Consider the following 20,853-nt stretch of genomic DNA (forward strand, 5'->3'; position numbering starts at 1 on the left):
ACCTTTTCATGTTTAAAATGTACCTTATAAATGAAAAACCTCCCGGGAAACATGTCACAAATGATTATTAATAGTTATACCTGGGTGATGGGATTGTGGATAAGAGATGCTTTGTTATGATTTATCGGTCTTCCGCATTCTCTATGTTGAATGACGTATACACTGAAAGAATATATTGCTAAGGGTCATAAACCCCAGCACAAAGTAGGGGAAGGAGAATGACAGGATCAAGTACAGAAGCAGAAATACAAGAGGCCCAGGCAGTGCCCGAGGAGGAAATGTCAATTTGAGAGAAAGCAGTTTTGTTCCGGTAGTCAGTGATCATCCCCTGCGCGGAAGCGGGCGGGGTGCAAAGTAAAGAAATCGCGAGTGCTGGTTCGTATTTCTTGAAGTGCGTCTGTCCTCTTTTTTTCCAGCACAAAAGGTGGGGCGGGAGCGAGGCGTGCTCCATCCCCTGTGCAGCACCGCCATCTAGCGGCCACAGAGACGGAGCGGGGACTTTGCTGCAAGAAGAGCAACCTTTTCCGCTGGTTTCCTGCTCACAAGGCAACCAGGACTGAGGAAGCGCAGCAGGGAAATCAAGGATCAGACACTGGACTCGGCCCGGCCTAACCGCCCCTCCAATGCCCCAACTAGCAGCAAGCCCCCATCCCCGGGGCCTCGGAGCCAGAGCAAGCCCCGCAGGCTGGCCCTCCGCCCTCCGCGGGACCCGGCTTGGAGGGCGGGGCGGGCCCAGGAGTGGCCGGTTCTGCGCCTGCGCGCGGGCGACCCTTGCGGTCCTGGCGCGTCTTCCTCCTGGAATCCCCGGGGAGGTGACCTTCCCGAAGTTGTGGTGAGAGGTCGGGGAGGGATGCGACTCGGCCCGTGGGCCCCGTCACTCGGTGAGCGGGACCTCTGCCAATGTCCTGGTTATCCTACCCTCCCCGCCGCCCCAGGCAAACCGCCACCCTCGGAACAGGCCTGTAACGAGGCATGCCCTCTTCTGCACCTCACTGCGCTTAACCTTGGCGACGTCAGCGTGCAGCAGGGTGACCCGGCTCACACTGGAGCCTGTGTCCTTAGGGCTGTTTTCCACCCCTCTTCAACCCCCCCAGCTCCCAACCCCCACCCCACCCCACCCCACCCCACCCCACCCCCACCTCAGGCCTCTGGTCATCAGGAAAGACGCACCTCTCCTAGATCTCCACTTCGTGCATTTTTCCCCCTCATCACCACCAAAAGCACCTCCTGTCCTTCTAGCTCATTCCCTGTGATGCCCCTGCATGGACAGCTTTCCTGTCATGGACACCTTAGTACACTCACCACACATGTTCCTGCTCATCCACCTGCCCTTTTTACCCAGCTGCCCCAGAGCTAACACCTCTCTCAAACACACTTCTTTCGCTGCTTTCTCCCTCCTCCTCCCTGCTCTCCTGTAAAAGACTCCGGGCGTGTATCTGAGCACCTGAGCATGTGTGACAACACCTCCAAACCTTACCGAATTATGTGACCTTAAGGTCATAACCATGAGGAAACGGGCCTCTCATCCTAGCTACTACAGTATTCCAGCACAGTCACTAACAACCCTCTTCATTATAATGACCCCCCTGATTATTCATGGAGAAGACAGAGGCAATCTAGATGGGAATAGTGACAGCTCCGCAAACCCAATCCTTTTTTTTTTTTGGTTCTGGTATTTTCTGCCACCTCTCTGCTTACAATGCTCCTGAATGAAGCCAGTCCTCCCACCTCTTCTCAGGATCCCAGGCCTTTCATCTCAAGGGCTTTGTCCTTCCGTTTTCCCCTCCCGAAACACTTGAGGCCGTTGCTATGGCTCCAGGTCCGCCGGGAGGTGGGCTTGCAGTTAGTAGGGGCGTTGCGGGGGGCGATTAGGCCACGCCCAGTCCAGCGTCTGATCCTTGCTTTTCGGGCCGCGCTTCGTCAGTGCAGGTTACTTTGCCGTCCGGAAAGCAGCGGAAAAGGTTGCTTTTGGTGCACCTACATCCTCGCTGCGACCATGTAGCCGCTAGATGGCGGTGGGGTACCATGGAGGCCACCCGTCTCGCTCCTACCCCGCCTTTTCTGCTTGAAAAAAGAAAACAAACTTTTTTTTTTTTCACCCGACAAATATGGGTTCCTATTTGCTGTGCCCAGCACAACGGGGCTTCTGATAGGAAAGTGGGTTACTCACTGCCCCGTGCAAAACCCCTGTGCTTTGCGATTGGCATTTCCTCCTGGGCTCCTTGTGTTTCTGCTTCTCTACTTGGTCCTGTTAGAATCTTTCACCTACTTTGTGCTGGGGTTTTATGGTCCTTTAGCAATATATTCTCTCAGTATAGAAGTCATTCAACATCACTGTATAAAATCTGAAAGAGCGATAAAGTATAATAAAGAAACCTGTTTTCGACAGTTCCAACACCCAGGGATGATCACTAATAATCTTTTGTGACATGTGTCCTTGGAGCTTTTTCATTTATAAGGTATATTTGAAACCTAATGAGGTTCATATTGCACCGCGACTTCAATTTCCCTCTTTTCAAACGCACATTTACCAGCATAAGAGGATTCCTGCGATTACATAATCGAAAAGTGACTTTCAAAGGCTGTTATTTTTCTTCATAGAAAACGCAGAGTCCTGAAGTGTTGAAAATTAATTAGTGACTAAGGTGAACGCAGAAATGACCCCTCCCACCTCCTCTCTCAAAGGTAAACCTCATAGTGTAACTTTCCTAAGGAAAAGACCTGTGCTTGCTTTGCTTTCTTTTTGCTCAGCAGTCTTCTTTTCAACCGAAGAACAGAAGGCACCCTCCATTTAGCCTGTGCTCAGTATATTTTTGCTTCCAAGATGAGCATGTATTTTCTTTCTCTAAAGGTGCCTTTCTTTGTAGGTATATTGTGTCTTTTCAACTACTGGGATTGAACTGTATTTTCCTAAATGACTTTAACATTTTTTTCCCATTTACCATATTGTCGTGATAAAGCGATTCTTCCAGTTTGTTACCCACGTCAACATTTCGTTCCTTTTATTGCCAAACTATCTTCCATTATCTGTGTTACCACCATTTCTTTACTGATTATACTGCTGACCAAGACTCCCTTCAATTAGGTTAGCTTGTCTAAACTTCAGGCAGTTTTCTAGGGACTCTTGACACCTGGCCCTCATCTCACCAGGATCTTAAGCTCTCCAGACACCTGAGAGGCACTTCCTCTTTCTTGGCCTTTCTTACAAGGTCCAGGTGACACAATCACAGCAAAAGGAAACAAATTCCAAACCAAATGGCACTAATTGCAATCCCAGTAAGTTCCGTCTTCCTTCCCAGTGATCAACCAACATCCTTAGCATTATCTAAGGCCTTTTCCAGTAGCCTCTGTCTGCCCTTAAAAATCCTGCTGTCCTTTGCTTTAAGTTGAGTCCTAGTCTCTCTTCTCTGCTGCAGCAGCCCATGAATAAAGTCACCCTTGCTTGTTTTACATTGTCCCCTGCAACTTTTGGTTTGACAGTGTGGCCAGCCATATGGCTTATTTCCAATTTTTGTCCCAGTGTGAGTGGAGCTGGTATAAATATTCCTGGGCTGGGTTTTGTGTGAACATGATTTTTCATTTCTCTAGCATAAGTATACAGGACTGTCGTTCCTGGGTCATTTCCTAAGTGTATATTAACTTTCTAGGAATGTGACAAAACATTTTCCATGAGGCCATTCCATTTTCCAATCCCAACAGCTATGTTTAAGAATTAAAGTTGGTCACGTTCATTTTTTTTTTATTGCGTATGGTTGTCCAACTGATCCAACACCATTTGTTGCAAGAGAATTTTTTCTCCATTGAATTACCTTTGTCCATTTGTCACAAATGAATTGTTTAAAAATGTGTGGGCCTATTCCTAGACTCTCTTGTATTCCACATTATAACATTATCTTGATTACTTCAGTTTTATACGTAAATCTTAAAATTGAGGATTGTAATTTCTCAAAATTGATTCTTGTTCTGAAGGGGGAAAGGTGAGTTTTACACTGGTATAGAAAGTTCTAAATGACTTGTGACAGAAACAGCCTGTGAGTTAACAGAAAAATAAGCAGAGAAATTTCCTCTATCTACTCACTTACAGTATGCTTTCTAATAAACACGTTCATGGTATAACACTAGCTCCACTGCATGGAGGGGGTAGCACATGTCATCAGCACTCGTACAATAAATGTGTCCTGGGCACCTGCTGGGGTCCAGGCTCTGGGATCTGGGCTTCTGTGACTTGGTGTACCCTAAGGCACATTTCATGTAGGAAAACAGCAAACAGCTCACATATTGTGAAACAAGTAAGATGAAAGCCAGGTAGGTGTTCTAGTTTGCTAGTTGCTGGAATGCAATATACCAGAAACAGAATGGCTTTTAAAAAGGGGAATTTAGTCAGATGCTAGTTTACAGTTCTAAGGCCGAGAAAATGTCCCAGTTAAAACAAGTCTATAGAAATGTCCAATCGAAGGCATCCATCCAGGGAAAGATACCTTGGTTTAAGAAGGCCGATGAAGTCAGGGTTTCTCTCTCACGTGAGAAGGCGCATGGCGAACACAGTCAGAGCTTCTCTCTCAGCTGAAAGGGCACGTGGTGAACACGGCATCATCTGCTAGCTTTCTCTCCTGGCTTGCAGTTTCATGAAGCTCCCCGGGAGGTGTTTTCCTTCTTCATCTCCAAAGGTTGCTGGCTGGTGAATGACCTTTGGAGATCGCAGAATGTGGTGCTGCAACATTCTCTGCTCTCTCCGAATCTGCTTCATTCTCCAAAATGTTTCCTCTTTTATAGGACTCCAGAAACTTCTCAAGACCCACCCAAATGGGTGGAGACATGCCTCTACCTAATCCATCTTAACAACTACTCTTGATTAAATCACATCCACAGGGACATGATCTAATTACAGTTTCAAACATACAATACTGAATAGGGATTAGAAGAAATGGCTGCCTTTACAAAATGGGATTAGGATTAAAACATGGCTTTTTTAGGGTATATACATCATTTCAAACCAGCACACCAGGACAGAGGTAAACCAGCAGGACATGTTCAGAACATGGAAGAGAAATCTGTATCCCTGGCGGTCAGGAGTGACTTCTTACAAGGGGTAGTATAATATTATACAATGTTATTTCTGTCATATGCAGATGTGGTAATAATATTATTACCATCATATGCAGATGATTATCAGAGAGGTTAAGCAACTAACTCAAGGTCACACCGCTGGGTATTGATGGTGACCATTTCCCACTTAGTGCATACAAAGGTCTCTGCACTAGTCATTACACCAATCTCTCCCTCTTAATGGTGTCACTTGTTTTGATAGTGCGTTCCCTTGTCTTCTTTACCCATAGCTCTCCTTGCCATTGAAATTCTTAAAACCTGGCCTCTCTCACTCTCAGCCAACAGGACAAGCAAACTTACTGCTCTCCCCTCTTTACGTGGGACATGACTCCCAGGGGAGTCAGTACACATTTTTGTTGAATCGCACCATGCCCGTTTTTGTGAGTTTGTATTGCTGATGAGAATGGATGACTATGCTCTCCTCTGTTAGCTTGTCTATAACACTCAATATCTTTTTAAAATTTATTTTATGAAACATAATCACATACAAACGCAAACATTCTTACCATATGATCATTCCATTCTTGATACATAATCAAAAACTCACAATATCATCACATAGTTGTATATTCATCGTCATGATCATTTCTTAGAACATTTGCATCAATTCAGAAAAAGAAATAAAAAGAAAACAAAAAAATTCATGCATACCATATCCATTACCCCTCCCTTTCATTGATCACTAGCATTTCAATCTACTAAATTTATTTTAACATTTGTTCCACCTATTATTTATTTATTTTTAATCCGTATGTTTTACTTGTCTGTCGATAAGGTAGATAAAAGGAGCATCAGACACGAGGTTTTCACAATCACACAGTCACATTGAGAAAGCTACATCATTATACAATCATCTTCCAGAAACATGGCTACTGGAACACAGCTCTACATTTTCAGGTAGTTCCCCCCAGCCTCTCCATTATACCTTAACTAAACAGGTGATATCTATGTGTAAGACTAACCTCCAGGATAATCTCTCAACTCTGTTTGGAATCTCCCAGCCATTGACACTTTATTTTTTCTCATTTCACTCTTCCCCCTTTTGGTCAAGAAGGTTTTCTCAACCCCTTGATGCTGAGTCCCAGCTCATTCTAGGATTTCTCTCCCACATTGCCAGGAAGGTCCACACCCCTGGGAGTCATGTCCCACGTAGAGAGGGGAGGGCAGTGAGTTTGCTTGTCCTGTTGGCTGAGAGTGAGAGAGGCCACAGCTGAGCAACAGAAGAGGTTCTCTTGGGGGTGACTCTAAATTTTAAGTAGACTTGACTTATCCTTTGCAGGATTAAGTTTCATATGAACTAACCCCAAGACTGGGGGCTCAGCCTATTGCTTTGGTTGTCTCCACTGCTTGTGAGAATATCAAGAATTCTCCACTTGGGGAAGTTGAATTTTCCCCCTTTCTCTCCATTCCCCCAAGGGTGCTTTGCAAATACTTTTTTATTCCCTGTTCAGATCACTCTGTGATTTATCAGGGCATCTCTCTGGACAAACCTACAAAATCTCATGTCCTATTCAAGGTTCCAAGTATTATGGTGTTCAATTAAACGGTCCACATAAGTATAACAATCTTAAATAAATTTGGAACATAATCAGTATGCACTTAAAACTGGTTTTACTGTCCCTTCAGAAGAAAACTATTCACAAAACATTTTACCAAATGGCAAGACTTTCCTTGTCAAAGATACCACCCCTTTGATAAGGAGTTGGTGAAATTCTGCTAGTTACCATATGGAAATGCTTTCTTTTTGTCCCTTTCTCTCCCTTGTTGGTACTCTGAGAGGCAGAGCAAAGGAAGGTCATTACCTTTTCCATTTTGACAAAACCAACAAGCAAAAGAATTCTGAAACACACAAGCACAATTATAAGGCAGCTCACCTCCTACCCAGAAATAGAGGTCTGTAAATGTAGGGAAATTGTATTGGAAATGAAAATGGAAATCAAGGAGTAATCATAAAACCAATTTTCTGATCACAGCAACGTTCTACTGCCCAGGATGTGCCCTACTCCACCGAACTAGACAAGGGAAGATGCCCTCCTGCTCTAAATATGTTACCCCGACCCTCGTATTTGACAACACTGTCTAAATGACTGCATGCCAACCAGGAATCACACAGCATATTAACGCATGTCTATTCACAGATCATGTCACCATCGGGCTTATACTCACAACCTTCTAGAAAGAGGTTCTCTGACGATTTCAATATTGGATATGGAGTCTCCTTGAAAACACCTCAATTCTTTTCCCTTGTTTCGCGGGGGTGGGGTACCTCTGAAGCTCGTGAACACTGACTCTAATGCAGTTATCTCCCTAGTGCTCAAACAATGTTTGGAGGAAGTTTAAATATCGTATTTCTCAACTTAAAAATATCCATCCCCAAATACCAAAGGCTAATATTTCATACATACATTTTTAAATTTGAATGGAGTGTACAGTGCGTAAAGATATGGCAATAAAAATATTTTTTTTAATAAAAGGACCACCGAGAGGACCAGTCCTCCGGAGCGCCTAGAGAAGCTATGCCCCAGCAGGAGCCAGTGCGGGTGCTGGCCGTGACGTCACAGGGATGCGACCTGTTAGAGAAAATGAGTTTTAAATTCCCGTCTTCATCGCCAAGTTTGGCAGGAAGTTCGGGCACAGGTGGCTTTGTGTGTGTGAGAGATGAATTAGGTTGTGTGAATAACGGAGTGAAGCTCTGCTCCGCGGAGAGAAGTGGCTGAGATAGGTCTTCCGGGCAAAGTGTTAATTACATGCATAATGTTGTGCTAACATCACCAAGCATCCATTGTCAAAAGTTGCCATCATCTCAAACAGAAACTGTATATGCACTAAACATTCCTTTGCTAATCATCAATCTGCCACCCATCCCGATGCGCGTACCCTGATAATTTGTAATATTTCTCTCTGTGAATTTGCATATTCCAGTTTGTTCATAAAAGTAGGATCATACAGTATTAGTCCTTTTGTGTCTGGCTTATTCAACATGTCTTCATGGGTCATCCATGTTGCAGTATATGTCAGACCTTCACTCCTTTTCATGACTGAGTAATATTCCATTGCATGTATACCACATTTTCTTTATCCACATGCCTATTAAGACCACTTGCTTTGCTTCAGCCTTTTGGCTATTTTGAATAATGCTGCTATGAACATTGGTGTACATATACCTGCCTTAGTCCCTGCTTTCAATTCCCTAGGGTACATACATGGACGTCGGTTTATCAGGTTATATGGTAATTCTACATTTAACTTTGTAAGTGTCAAACAGTTTTCAACAGTGGCTACATTATTCTGCTATTTGATAATGTTTATTTCTATTTTTTATTTTTGCTTGCATAGGCGACTGCATAGACAATATATGCACATACACCAAACCAGTAGGGAAATTGATTTTATTCAGGATATTGCAATTGGGAGAGCACCCCATGTTCGAAGATCGGAGTGTTTCAGCAGGGTGGTTTTGCCTTATACTTTCCTAACGAAGAGTAGACAAGTTAGAGGTGGTGTGACGTATAGTTGGGGTTGCATTCGCAATACAGGGCAGTCTCAGTCAATGAACTGAAGAGGAAATGTTTATGTGTTTGAGTAGTTTCTGTGGTACAATCTTCTATTCTGAACTAATTATTTATGAGATAGAATGGGGAGTTGGCAGGTCAGAGATAATGATTGTTCATGAGGCATGCCTCTGGTACCAGGAATTAGCTGAAGCAGTAGAGCACTAGCTTAGCATGGAAGAGGGAGTGCGGTTGATACCTGTGTCCTCCATTATTTAACCAATAATTGAGAGTGGAGATCTAGATAGGCTTTTATCATTGTCCAAAATAGGGATATGGGAGAATGTGGAGTTTCTTTTTTATTTTTATTTCTTATCTGGAGTAATGAAAATATTGTAAAATTGATCCTGGGTTTGTATGCACAACCATGTGATGAGACTGAGCCAGTGATTTCACACTTAGAATGCTTTGTATGGTATATGAATATATCTCAATAATGCTGCATTTATTTATTTAAAAACAATTTGCAGCCGTTCAATGACACAACTAACAGCCCTAACCTTCCTGCTACTCACTCTCTCAGCCCCACCACCCATTAACGTCTCTGGGCTGGGAGGGTCTGTTTTCAATGGGTAAAACAGCGTGTGGCTTAAAACTATGACCAGTGGCTGCCATTGTCTGCCTTTATACCAAGGATTTCCATACACCGTCCCCTAAACTCTCGCTGTAGGCCTTGGAGAGTATGAGAACACCATCTCTGGAATGAATTTAACTCCCAGGGACTCAAACCCACAACTGCGGAATGACTTCCCACACCCCAAGGCCATCCACTGGCTTCTGGTGCATTTCTACCTCAGAAAAATAGCCCCCCACACCAGGCCAAGACCAGGTCCCCAGCCTCAGACCTGGACTTCCTTTAGCAGGGAGGGTGGTGGGTGTTAAGGGCTGGGGCACAGATGGAGGCCTTGCCTTGGAAGACACTTTGGGGAGATCAGGTGTGATGCTGCAGCCCCCTGAGTCTTGACCCCCAGCAGCTTTAGCCCACACCTCTCCAGGCTCCCGGAGTCCAAGGCTGTCCCGGCGTGCTGAGAACATCTTCAGGGCTGGGAGGAGAGCTCCAGACCCATCCAGAGCAGCGAGGAAGCTGTTCCCCTAGCGCTTTGGTGTGTCAGGAGCAAAAGCAGGGCACAGCTGGGGGGAAAAAGCTTTATCTCTAGTGTTTGAGGCATCTGCAAGGATTTTAGAACATCCTCAACCTGTTTCTATAGGTCTGTGTGCGTGCATGCATTAATAGAATGCATGATTCTCATGAATGAAATGTAGACATTTATTGTTTTTTTTAACTTTTTTTATTAATTAAAAAAATTAACAAACAAGACATTAAGATATCATTCCATTCTACATATAAATCAGTAATTCTTAATATCATCACATAGTTGCATATTCATTATTTCTTAGAACATTTGCATCGATTTAGAAAAAGAAAAAGACAACAGAAAAAGAAATAATACGATAATAGAGAAAAAAAAGATTATACATACCATACCCCTTACCCCCCTCGCTTTCATTTACCACTAGCATTTCAAACTAAATTTATTTTTATTATTTTTAGACTTTTTTTATTAACTAAAAAAATTAACAAACAAAACATTTAGATATCATTCCATTCTACATATACAATCAGTAATTCTTAATATCTCACATAGTTGCATATTCATCATTTCTTAGTACATTTGCATCGATTTAGAAAAAGAAATAAAAAGACAACAGAAAAAGAAATAAAATGATAATTGAGAAAAAAAAGACTATACATACCATACCCCTTACCCCTCGCTTTCATTTACCACTATTTCAAACTGAATTTATTTTAACATTTGTTACCCCTATTATTTATTTTTATTCCATATGTTCTAGTCTTCTGTTGATATAGTAGCTAAAAGGGGCATCAGACATAAGGTTTTTACATTCACAGGGTCTCATTGTGAAAGCTATATCATTGTTCAGTCATCATCAAGAAACATGGCTACTGGAACACAGCTCTACATTTTCAGGCAGTTCCCTCCAGCCTCTCCACTACATCTTGAACAACAAGGTGATATCTACTTAATGCATAAGAATAACCTCCAGGATAACCTCTCAACTCTGTTTGGAATCTCTCAGCCATTGACACTTAGTCTCATTTCACTCTTCCCCCTTTGGTCAAGAAGGTTCTCTCAATCCCTTGATGTTAATTCTCAGCTCATTCTAGGGTTTTTCTTAGTCCCTTGATGCTGAGTCTCAGCTCATTCCAGGATCTCTGTCCCACGTTGCCAGGAAGGTGCACACCCCTGGGAGTCATGTTCCACGCAGAGAGGGGGAGGGTGGTGAGACTGCTCGTCATGTTGGCTGGAGAGAGAGGCCACATCTGAGCAACAAAAGAGGCTCTCTTGGGGGTGACTCTTAGGCCTAAATTTTAAGTAGACTTGACCTATCCTTTGTGGGGTTAAGTTTCATATGAACAAACTCCAAGACTGGGGGCTCAGCCTATAGCTTTGGTTGTCCACTGTTTTTGTTTTTTAAATAGAGTGTACAGCAAGTATTATCCAGTCATGTAGGGAAAGGGCATAGTTCTTTGGGTAAGTCATCTCTCAGAGTGGTGGGAGACATTTCATAACCATTGCTCTTGTTAGAGTCCAGGTAAAATTTAACATTGTCAATGTTTGGTATAAAGAAGTAAGGCATCTTTCATGCCTGACCAAGCAGGCATATGGATAAATAGAGAGATTACCCTCCCCCCCTTTTTTAGATTTAGAAAATATCCGAGGCATTTTTATTAAACTACTGCAGAGTTAATAAGTAGCTGGAGTTAAGAACTACAAACTGTCCAGAGGATTTTTATAGTGTAAGAGATCAAATAACTAACACTAAATGAAATAAAATTTGGTAAAACCCATTGAATTAATTTTCAATTTATTTAAATATGAATTTGATTAGTGCTAGCTAAAACTTCCTAGCAATTACATCTCTAACACTAACAATTTTTCATGTTTCCCACATTTATTTTTAGCATGCTTCATAAATCCTTGGCACCGATAGTAGAATTACCACTCCAGACTAAATGTGACTGCTCTAAGAGCTTACAATCTAGGCCTTGACATCCATATAAATTAGAAATCTTTCTTATCTTGTTACAGCCTCATAGAACTTTGATATATGGTTCTATCATATTTTATCTAACCATGTATCTTCTATACTTGGCATTCAAATGTTTTGCAATTGCAAATAATGCCAAAATGTATTTCCTTATTGTTGTCCTAGTGTGTTCAGTATAAATTCCTAGAAGTCCCATTGATGGGAGAAAGGGGAAATGTATTAGATGTTGGTAAATTCCCCTATTTAGAGGTTGCACTATTTTGCATACACACCAGCAATTTAAAGGGGTATGTCTCCTTCCCAACCGCATCATCAACAGAGTATATTGTCCACATTTTGAATTTTCCCAATCTGATGGTTGAACAATTGTTTCTCATTATAGTTATTTTTAAATTAAGAAAACATTTTTATTAGATAAATTATGGTTTTACAAAATTCTTATGCAGCAGCTTCTTCCTTGCCATGACTCCTAAGGGTGACTGCAAGGAGCAGTCCAAGGAGGTCCTGCCCCTGCAGGATTACAACCGCAACCTCTCGACCAGGTCCTCTGTGCTTCTCTTTGGGATTGCCTCCATTGTGCCTGCCACCCCCATCTGGTTACATTGGCGAATATGGTATATGGATCTTTTTCAGTCTGCTGTTCTGTGTAGTGTAAGGACCCTAGTAAACATCCATTTGGTAGCCTTGGCATATGTGCTGGTTTGAAAGGAAGTATGCCCCCTAGAAAAGCCATGTTTTAATCAAAATCCCATTTCATAAAGGTAGAATAATCCCTATTCAATACTGTATGTTTGAATCTGTAATCAGATCATCTCCCTGGAGATATGATTTAATCAGGAGTGGTTGTTAAGCTGGATTAGGTGACGACATGTCTCCACCCATTTGGGTGGGTCTTGATAAGTTTCTGGAGTCCTATAAAAGAGGAAACGTTTTGGAGAATGGGAGATTCAGAGAGAGCAGTGCAGAACCACATATCCATGAGAAGCAGAGTCCACCAGCCAGTGTTTTGGAGATGAAGAAGGAAAACGCCTCCCGGGGAGCGTCATGAAACAGGAAGCCAGGAGAAGAAGCTAGCAGATGACGCTGTGTTCGCCATGTGCCCTTCCAGCTGAGAGAGGAACTCTGACCATGTTCACCATATGTCTTTCCAGATGAGAGAGAAACTGTGACTGTGTTTGCCATGTGCCCTTCCACTTGAGAGAGAAACCCTGAATTTCATAGGCCTTCTTGAACCAAGGTATCTTTCCCTGGATGCTTTTGATTGGACATTTCTATAGACTTGTTTTAATTGGGACATTTTCTCGGCCTTAGAACTGTAAACTAGCAACGTATTAAATTCCCCTTTTTAAATGCCATTCTGTTTCTGGTGTTTTGCATTCCGTGAGCTAGCAAACTAGAAAAGCATACAAGAATGTAAAATTTGTTCTCAAACATGAAGTAGCACAGGAGAGGGCGGATGCTGTTTCTAAGGAAGCAACTCGAAAACATTCTGAAGCTGACAGTAGAAAGATGTCTGGACAGGAGAAAGATGAAAGAATCTTCTGGAAGCAGAATGAAGTTGCTAATTATGAAGCTACACCATTTTCCATCTTTCATAACAGCATTCTATTCCTGATCTTGGTCATTGTTGCTTCCTTGTTTGTAATGAAGAACTTCAACCCCACAGTGAGTTACAGTCTGTCTACAAGTGCTTCGTCAGGACTCACCACCCTCCTGTCTACTGGCTCCAATTAGACCATGTCAGCTTTGCCCCTGGCTCTGTATGTATGGGTGGCCTGTGCTATATGGAAACGTAGCAGGGTGGTCAGGGTGGGAGACGCACCAGATGTTTTTGTAGCCTGGAGTTTTAGGGCTTAAAAGAACCCAACAATATATAATTCAGTACTTGTTTACTGGCTGTTTTTGACAGATTGTTGAAATTAAGTGAATTGAAAGAGAAACTCAGAGTACAGGATGTCTATTAAAAGACAAAAAAGTGTCTTGAAATATGTGCTAGTCATAAGAAGAGAAAATAACTTGTTTCTTTGATCATTTAGAGGTCACAGTAACCTTGGCTGGGCTGTTATGATGTAGAATGGTAGCAAGAAGTTGGTAAGTGGTTCTGTGTGTTCCAAGCACAATTGTATAACTTTTATTTTTAAATATCAGAATGAATCATCTGCCCTGAGGTGTTAGACAGAAGCCTCATGTTTACAAGTGTCTGAATTTGTAATTTCAAATGACTCAAATTTTAAAACACAGTTTCTCCAACTCAGAGATGAGAAATTTTTGAAAAGTTCTTTTTTTTTCTTAAAAAAAAAAAGAATAAAGGCAGCCAAGGTAATAACTAAAAATAGTGGCCAAGCGTATGAGAAGTGTCCTGTGTTCTTAAAGCACACATTGCCCCGCTACAAGCTGTGGGCCCTGGGTGGCCAGGGAGGGCACCTTGACCCTGCCAGGTTGATTTTACCTGTGAGACCAGAATCGTTGCTGTCCTTGACCAGGGTTTCACACCACTGGAGCAATGTTAAGAGAGAGAACTTCTTTCCTGAATATTGATACGTAAAAGACCAAAGTAATTTGTTGTTCTAGTCTGTAAGCTGCCGGAATGTGATATACCAGAAATGGAATAGCTTCCAAAAAGGGGAATTTATTAAGTTGCAAGTTATAGTTCTAAGGCTGTGAAAATGTCCAAATTAAGGTACCAACAAGAGGTTACCTTCACTCAAGAAAAGCCAGTGAAGTTTGGGATTTCTCTCTCAACTTGAAGGACACATGGCGACATCTGCTATCTTTCTCTCCCTGCTTCTTGTTTCATGAAGCTCCCCCAGGGACATTTTCCTTCTTCATCTACAAAGATCTCTGGCTGTGTGGGCTGTCATGGCTTTTTCCAAAAGGGTTCCCTCTTAAATGGGTCCAGTAAGCAACCCCACCTTGAATGAAACCATCTAATGAAAAGTTACCATCCACAGTTGGGTGGGTCACATCTCCAGCTTTCCAATACACCATAAACTAAAAAGGATAGCTATATAATGCATAAGAATAACTTCCAGGATAACCTCTCGACTCTGAAATCTCTCAGCCACTGAAACTTATTTTGTCTCCTTTCTCTCTTTGCCCTTTTGGTCAAGAAGGCTTTCTCAATCCCACAATTCCAGGTCCCAGTTTATCCCAGGCTTTCTGTCTGGCCTAATATTCTTAATATATATATATTTTTGGACTCAATAAACTGAATAAATTTGTAGGAGAACAAATAAGCAAAATGTGCTTTCAACCATGAATTTTCTGAGTTCTTTTTATTTTTAATCCTGATAATGTTTTCTTTCTCTTTCTTAACTAAGTTTCTGTGCATAAGATTATAAGCCATAAATATATTCACAGTTCACAGGTTTTAATAAGGATTTACTCTACTGTTACTTTTCCCTTATGAATTGCAAATCTTTCTTCCAGTATTCTCCACAGAGAATTATACTATAGTGAATATAATTTGATTAGTAAAAATCTGCAGTAGAATTTTTAACTTAAGAAGAAAAGGGGTTCTGTAATTAGGACAAGTGATGTCTTGTGGGAGGCAGAAATGATCAAGGTCTCTGCAAACAAGATTATGACATAGGGCTGGAGAGTTGATAAACCCCTGAGGTAGGACAGTGAAAGTATATTGCTGACCTTGCCAGCTGAAAGAAAAGTGTTTCTGGTGGTCCTTACTAATAGCTATTAAGAAAAAAGCATTTGCCAGATCAATAGCTGCATACCAGGTACCAGGGGATGTATTGATTTGCTCAAGCAATGACACTACATCTGGAACAACAGCTGCAATGGAGTTACCACCTGGTTGAGCTTACGATAATCCACTGTCATTCTCCAAGACCCATCTGTTTTCTGCACAGGCCAAATAGGAGAGTTGAACAGGGATGTGGTGGGAATCACCACCCCTGCATCTTTCAAGTCCTTAAGAGTGACAGTAATTTCTGCAATCCCTCTAGGAATACGGTATTGCTTCTGATTTACTATTTTGCTTGGTAGGGGCAGTTCTAGTGGCTTCCACTTGGCCTTTCCCAACATAATAGCCCTCACTGCACGAGATAGAGAGCCAACGTGGGGATTATTGCAGTTGCTCAGTATGTCTATGCCAATTATACATTCCGGAACTGGGGAAATAACTACAGGATGGGTCCGGGGGCCCACTGGACCCACTGTGAGACGAACCTGAGCTAAAACTCCATTGATCCCCTGGCCTCCATAAGCCCCCACTCTGACTGGTGGTCCAGAGTGACGTTTTGGGTCCCCTGGAATTAATGTCACTTCTGAACCAGTATCTAATAATCCCCGAAATAGCTGATCATTTCCTTTTCCCCAGTGCACAGTTACCCTGGTAAAAGGCCTTTGGTCTCCTTGGGGAAGACTTGGAGGAAGATTAACAGTATAAATTTGTGGCAGTGTAACAGGTTTCTCCCCCCAAGGGACCTGGCCTCCCCTTCATTCAAGGGGCTCTGGGTCTGTAAACTGTTTCAAGTCTTGAAACTGATTAAGGGGCTGTGACTCTGTGTTTTTATAATTCAGGTTAGACTTCTGTTCACTTTACCTAGAACTCTTTTGTTTATACAGCTCCAACAAGAATTTAGTAGACTGCCCTTCTATTGTATTTCTAGGCACCCCATGATTTACTAGCCAATGCCACAAATCTCTGCGTGTCATATAATTTTGACGCCTCCTTTGAGTTTGCTGTCTATTATAATAGCCACGTCTACCCTGTCTTTGGTGACTAAGTGCTGCCACCTGGCTTCTGCCAACTTGGGATCCTGTCATCCCCATTGTGTTTAAGGATTCCAGCTCAGTGACAGCAGTTCCTACAGTAATATCTGACCTACAGAGAAGTGCAACCACAGAGCTCTTTAGGGATGATGGTGCCAGTCTCACAAATTTATTTCTCACTGTTCTGGTAAAAGGTGCAGCCTCTGGACATTCCTGGGGTGTAAGAGCAGGCTTTGCATGATAAATCCACTCTAACATTCCAATCTCTCTAAGCCTCTGGATCCCCTCATCTACATTATACCAGGGCAGTTCTGGCATTTCAATCTCAGGTAATGTTGGCCACCTTTTGATCCATGTTTCAACCAACCACCCAAACAAGCTGTTAACACCTTTTCTAACCACTGGAGCTATAACATTGAATGCAGAATCTCTGCTTAGTGGGCCCATATCAATAAATTCAGCCTGATCCAGCCTTATATTCCTCCCACCATTATCCCACACCCTTAAAATCCATTGCCACACATATTCCCCTGATTTCTGTCTATATAAATTGGAAAACTCACACTATTCTTTTGGAGTATAACATACCTCCTCATGTGTGATACTTTGCACTTCACCTTTAGGGGCCTGTTGGGACTTTAGTTTAGTTATTGGTCTGGAAGAAATGAGGGGTGGTAGGGGTGGGTCATGAAAAGAATTAGAAATATCTTCCAAGCCATTTGCTTCAGGGCCTTCATTTGCAGTTTCATCTGGTGAAACAGGATTAATCACTCTGGGACTAATCCCTTCAGGAGGAGGTTGGGTGGCCAATTCCTCAAGGCAGTCTGGAGGTGGGGCGGCTATGTCCTCAGGGCAGACTATTACAGGGTTATCTAGAGAAGACTCAGCATGGCCTAGGGTTTCAACCTCGCCCCCAACATCATTATCAATCCATATGTTACCATCCCATTTTTCAGGGTCCCACTCCTTTCCAATCAATGCCCTCACTTTAACGGCAGACACCATACAAAACTGAGATTTCAGTTTACGTTGTAAAGTTGCTACTCTAACAATAAGATTCTGAGTCTGATTATCAGAGACCTCAAGTCTACGGCTACAGAAATAAGATTTTCCTTCAGGATACTCATAGAAACTTCTACATCTTTCACACAGCGCTTAAGCTTCTCATTTGAAGCCTTAAGCCCTTCCCTTTCACCCCTTAATGTAGCCAGTGTATCTAACAACAAACAACCAACATCTCTATAACTCTTATTTCTACAAAATTCTGTAAAGGTGTCAAAAACATTACCCCCCAGAGTCTGGCTTCGTACAAGCGAAGCATTAGGAGAATCGAATGATGATATTTTGACTATCTCCTTTGCCAACTCACTCCATGGATTGGGAGTGTCATTCTGATTACTGGAATCAGAGTCCTTAGTGTCTCTGAGTCCAGTCAGAGTAGAAAACCATTCATAAAAACCCATTTTTAAGATTTTGTTTCTTAAGAACCACTCACGTTACCAAGATGTATTAGTTAGGGTTCTCTAGATAGACAGAATCAACAGGGAACCCTTGCAAATGTAAATTTATAAAAGTGTCTCACGTGACCGCAGGAATGCAGAGTCGAAATCCACAGGGCAGGCTGTGAGGCTGACGACTCCGATGGAGGGTCTGGATGAACTCCACAGGAGAGGCTCACCAGCCGAAGTAGGAATGGGGCCTGTCTCCTCTGAGTCCTCCTTAAAAGGCTTCCCATGATTTTAGCATCACTAATTGTAGAAGACAGTCCCCTTTGGCTGATTACAAATGGAATCAGCTGTGGATGCAGCTGACGTGATCATGACCTAATCCTATGATATGTCCTCATTGCAACAGATAGGCCAGTACTTGCCCAATCAGATAAACAGCTTCCACGACTGGGCCGATTTGACACATGTTCCTAACCATGACAGTGAATATGATTTGATTAGTAAAAATCTGCAGTAGAAATTTTAACTTAAGAAGAAAAGGGGTTCTGTAATTAGGACTCAAAGGGATTAATTTTTTTCAAACTCCTAATAAGCAGAAGTTTAAGGTGTTGTAGTAATTTTATATTTCCCTATGTTTCCTCATTTACAACTTAATAAAATTATTAGATTGAAATGATTTTTTACAAGTCAAAAGTTACTGGTTCCCGGTGCCTGCCCATGCAAAAAAAAAAAAAAAAATTTACTGGTTAGCTGTCTTTGGTATGTTACTGCAACTTGGAAAGGGTAATTTGAAACAACAGTTAAAGTTACCTAAAATACGGAAGTTGGATTCATACCTACATTTCTTGTGAATGATCTTGCTTATGTCATTAAGCTTTGATTTATAAAATTAAAAAAATTCTCATGCATAAAATACTGGATTCCCTTAAATACCCCACCAACACTTCCAGTGGTGTGGAAAATCTGTTACAATTGATGATAACAGTTTTTTGTAATTCTATTATTTTTATTTTTTTATTTTTTTTCACTTTTTTATTAATTAGAAAAAATTAACAAAACATTAAGATATTATTCCATTCTACATATACAATCAGTAATTCTTAATAGCATCACATAGTTGCATATTCATCATTTCTTAGAACATTTGCATCGATTTAGAAAAAGAATTAAAAAGACAACAGAAATAGAAATAAAATGATAACAGAGAAAAAAAAAGATTATACATACCATACCCCTTACCCCTCGCTTTCATTTACCACTAGCATTTCAAACTAAATTTATTTTAACATTTGTTCCCCCTATTATTTATTTTTCTTTCATATGTTCTACTCTTCTGTTGATATAGTAGCTAAAAGGAGCATCAGACACAAGGTTTTCACATTCACAGGGTCTCACTGTGAAAGCTATATCATTGTTCAATCATCATCAAGAAACATGGCTACTGGAACATAGCTCTACATTTTCAGGCAGATCCATCCAGCCTCTCCGCTACATCTTGAACAACATGGTGATATCTACTTAATGCATAAGAATAACCTCCAGGATAACCTCTCAACTCTGTTTGGAATCTCTCAGCCATTGACACTTAGTCTCATTTCACTCTTCCCCCTTTGGTCGAAAAGGTTCTCTCAATCTCTTGCTGTTAATTCTCAGCTCATTCTAGGGTTTTTCTCAGTCCCTTGATGCTGAGTCTCAGCTCATTCCAGGATCTCTGTCCCACGTTGCCAGGAAGGTCCACACCCCTGGGAGTCATGTCCCACGCAGAGAGGGGGAGGGTGGTGAGACTGCTCGTCATGTTGGCTGGAGAGAGAGGCCACATCTGAGCAACAAAAGAGGCTCTCTTGGGGGTGACTCTTAGGCCTAAATTTTAAGTAGACTTGACCTATCCTTTGTGGGGTTAAGTTTCATATGAACAAACCCCAAGACTGGGGGCTCAGCCTATAGCTTTGGTTGTCCACACTGCTTGTGAGAATATTAAGAATTCAACTTGGGGTAGTTGAATTTCTCCCCACTCTCACCATTCCCTGAAGTGGGCTTGCAAATACTTTTCCAGTCACTGATCAAATCACTCTGGGATTCATCGGGGCATCACTCTGGATAAACCAACAAAATATTATGTCCTACCTGAGATTGCAAGTATTTATGACATTCAATCAAACTATCTACATGAGTTATATTAGGAAATGCTCTAGTCAAAATATAAATTTTGTAACAAACTTTTTTTGCTTTAGTCTCACACATAAGGTGACCTTTTAAAGTATTAATTATCGTCTATTTTCAGCACGTAATTCTGTTATTTTCAAAGTAGTTACATTTGTTTACAATTGTTGAGGGATAATTAAGGTAGTAGTATAACCATTGTCCTTAGCTGTCCATAGACTATTTCCATCTATTGGCAATCATGGATAATGCCTCTATAAACGTCAGTGTGCAGATGTCTATCCGTGTCCCTGTTTTCAGTTCTTCCGAGTATGTACCTAGTAATGGGATTGCTGGGTCACATGGCAAATCTAAACTTAGGTTCCTGAGGAACCACCCAACTGCCTTCCAGAGCGGCTGCACTAGTGTACATTCCCACCAGCAGTGGATAAGTGTGCCTTTTTCTTCACATCCTCTCCAGCACTTGGAGTTGTCTTTTTTTCATTTCTTTTTTTTGTGTGTGCTAATGGCCATTCTAGTAGGTGTGAGATGATATCTCATTGTGGTTTTGATTTGCATTTCCCAAATAGCTAGTGAAGTTGAGCATCTTTTCCTATGCTTTTGAGCCATTTGGAGTTCCTCTTTGGTAAATGTCTTTCCATGTCTTTTGTCCATTTTTTTTTATATTTGGGTTGTTTGTTTTTTTCTTGTTGAGTTGTAAGATGTCTTTATATATTCTGGATATTAACCCCCTATCCAATATGTGGTTTCCAAATATTGTCTCCCATTGAGTAGCTGCGTTTGTA

At 41.7% G+C, this 20,853-nt stretch overlaps 1 protein-coding gene and 1 pseudogene across 2 annotated transcripts in view; both read left to right on the forward strand.

Annotated features, from left to right (window-relative positions):
- The window catches only part of LOC143671118 (cleavage and polyadenylation specificity factor subunit 7-like), a 408,209-nt pseudogene that overhangs the window by 32,306 nt on the left and 355,050 nt on the right, over positions 1 to 20,853 (forward strand). The window lies entirely within an intron of this gene.
- Positions 1,988 to 17,155, forward strand: LOC143671434 (translocon-associated protein subunit gamma-like). The gene is made up of 2 exons (XM_077146590.1): positions 1,988 to 12,422; positions 13,119 to 17,155. Exons 1-2 carry the CDS (start codon positions 12,192 to 12,194, stop codon positions 13,461 to 13,463), a joined length of 576 nt encoding a protein of 191 aa, XP_077002705.1. The 5' UTR covers positions 1,988 to 12,191; the 3' UTR covers positions 13,464 to 17,155.

This window comes from Tamandua tetradactyla, chromosome X (genome assembly GCF_023851605.1).
Source record: "Tamandua tetradactyla isolate mTamTet1 chromosome X, mTamTet1.pri, whole genome shotgun sequence".
Lineage (NCBI taxonomy): Eukaryota > Metazoa > Chordata > Mammalia > Pilosa > Myrmecophagidae > Tamandua > Tamandua tetradactyla.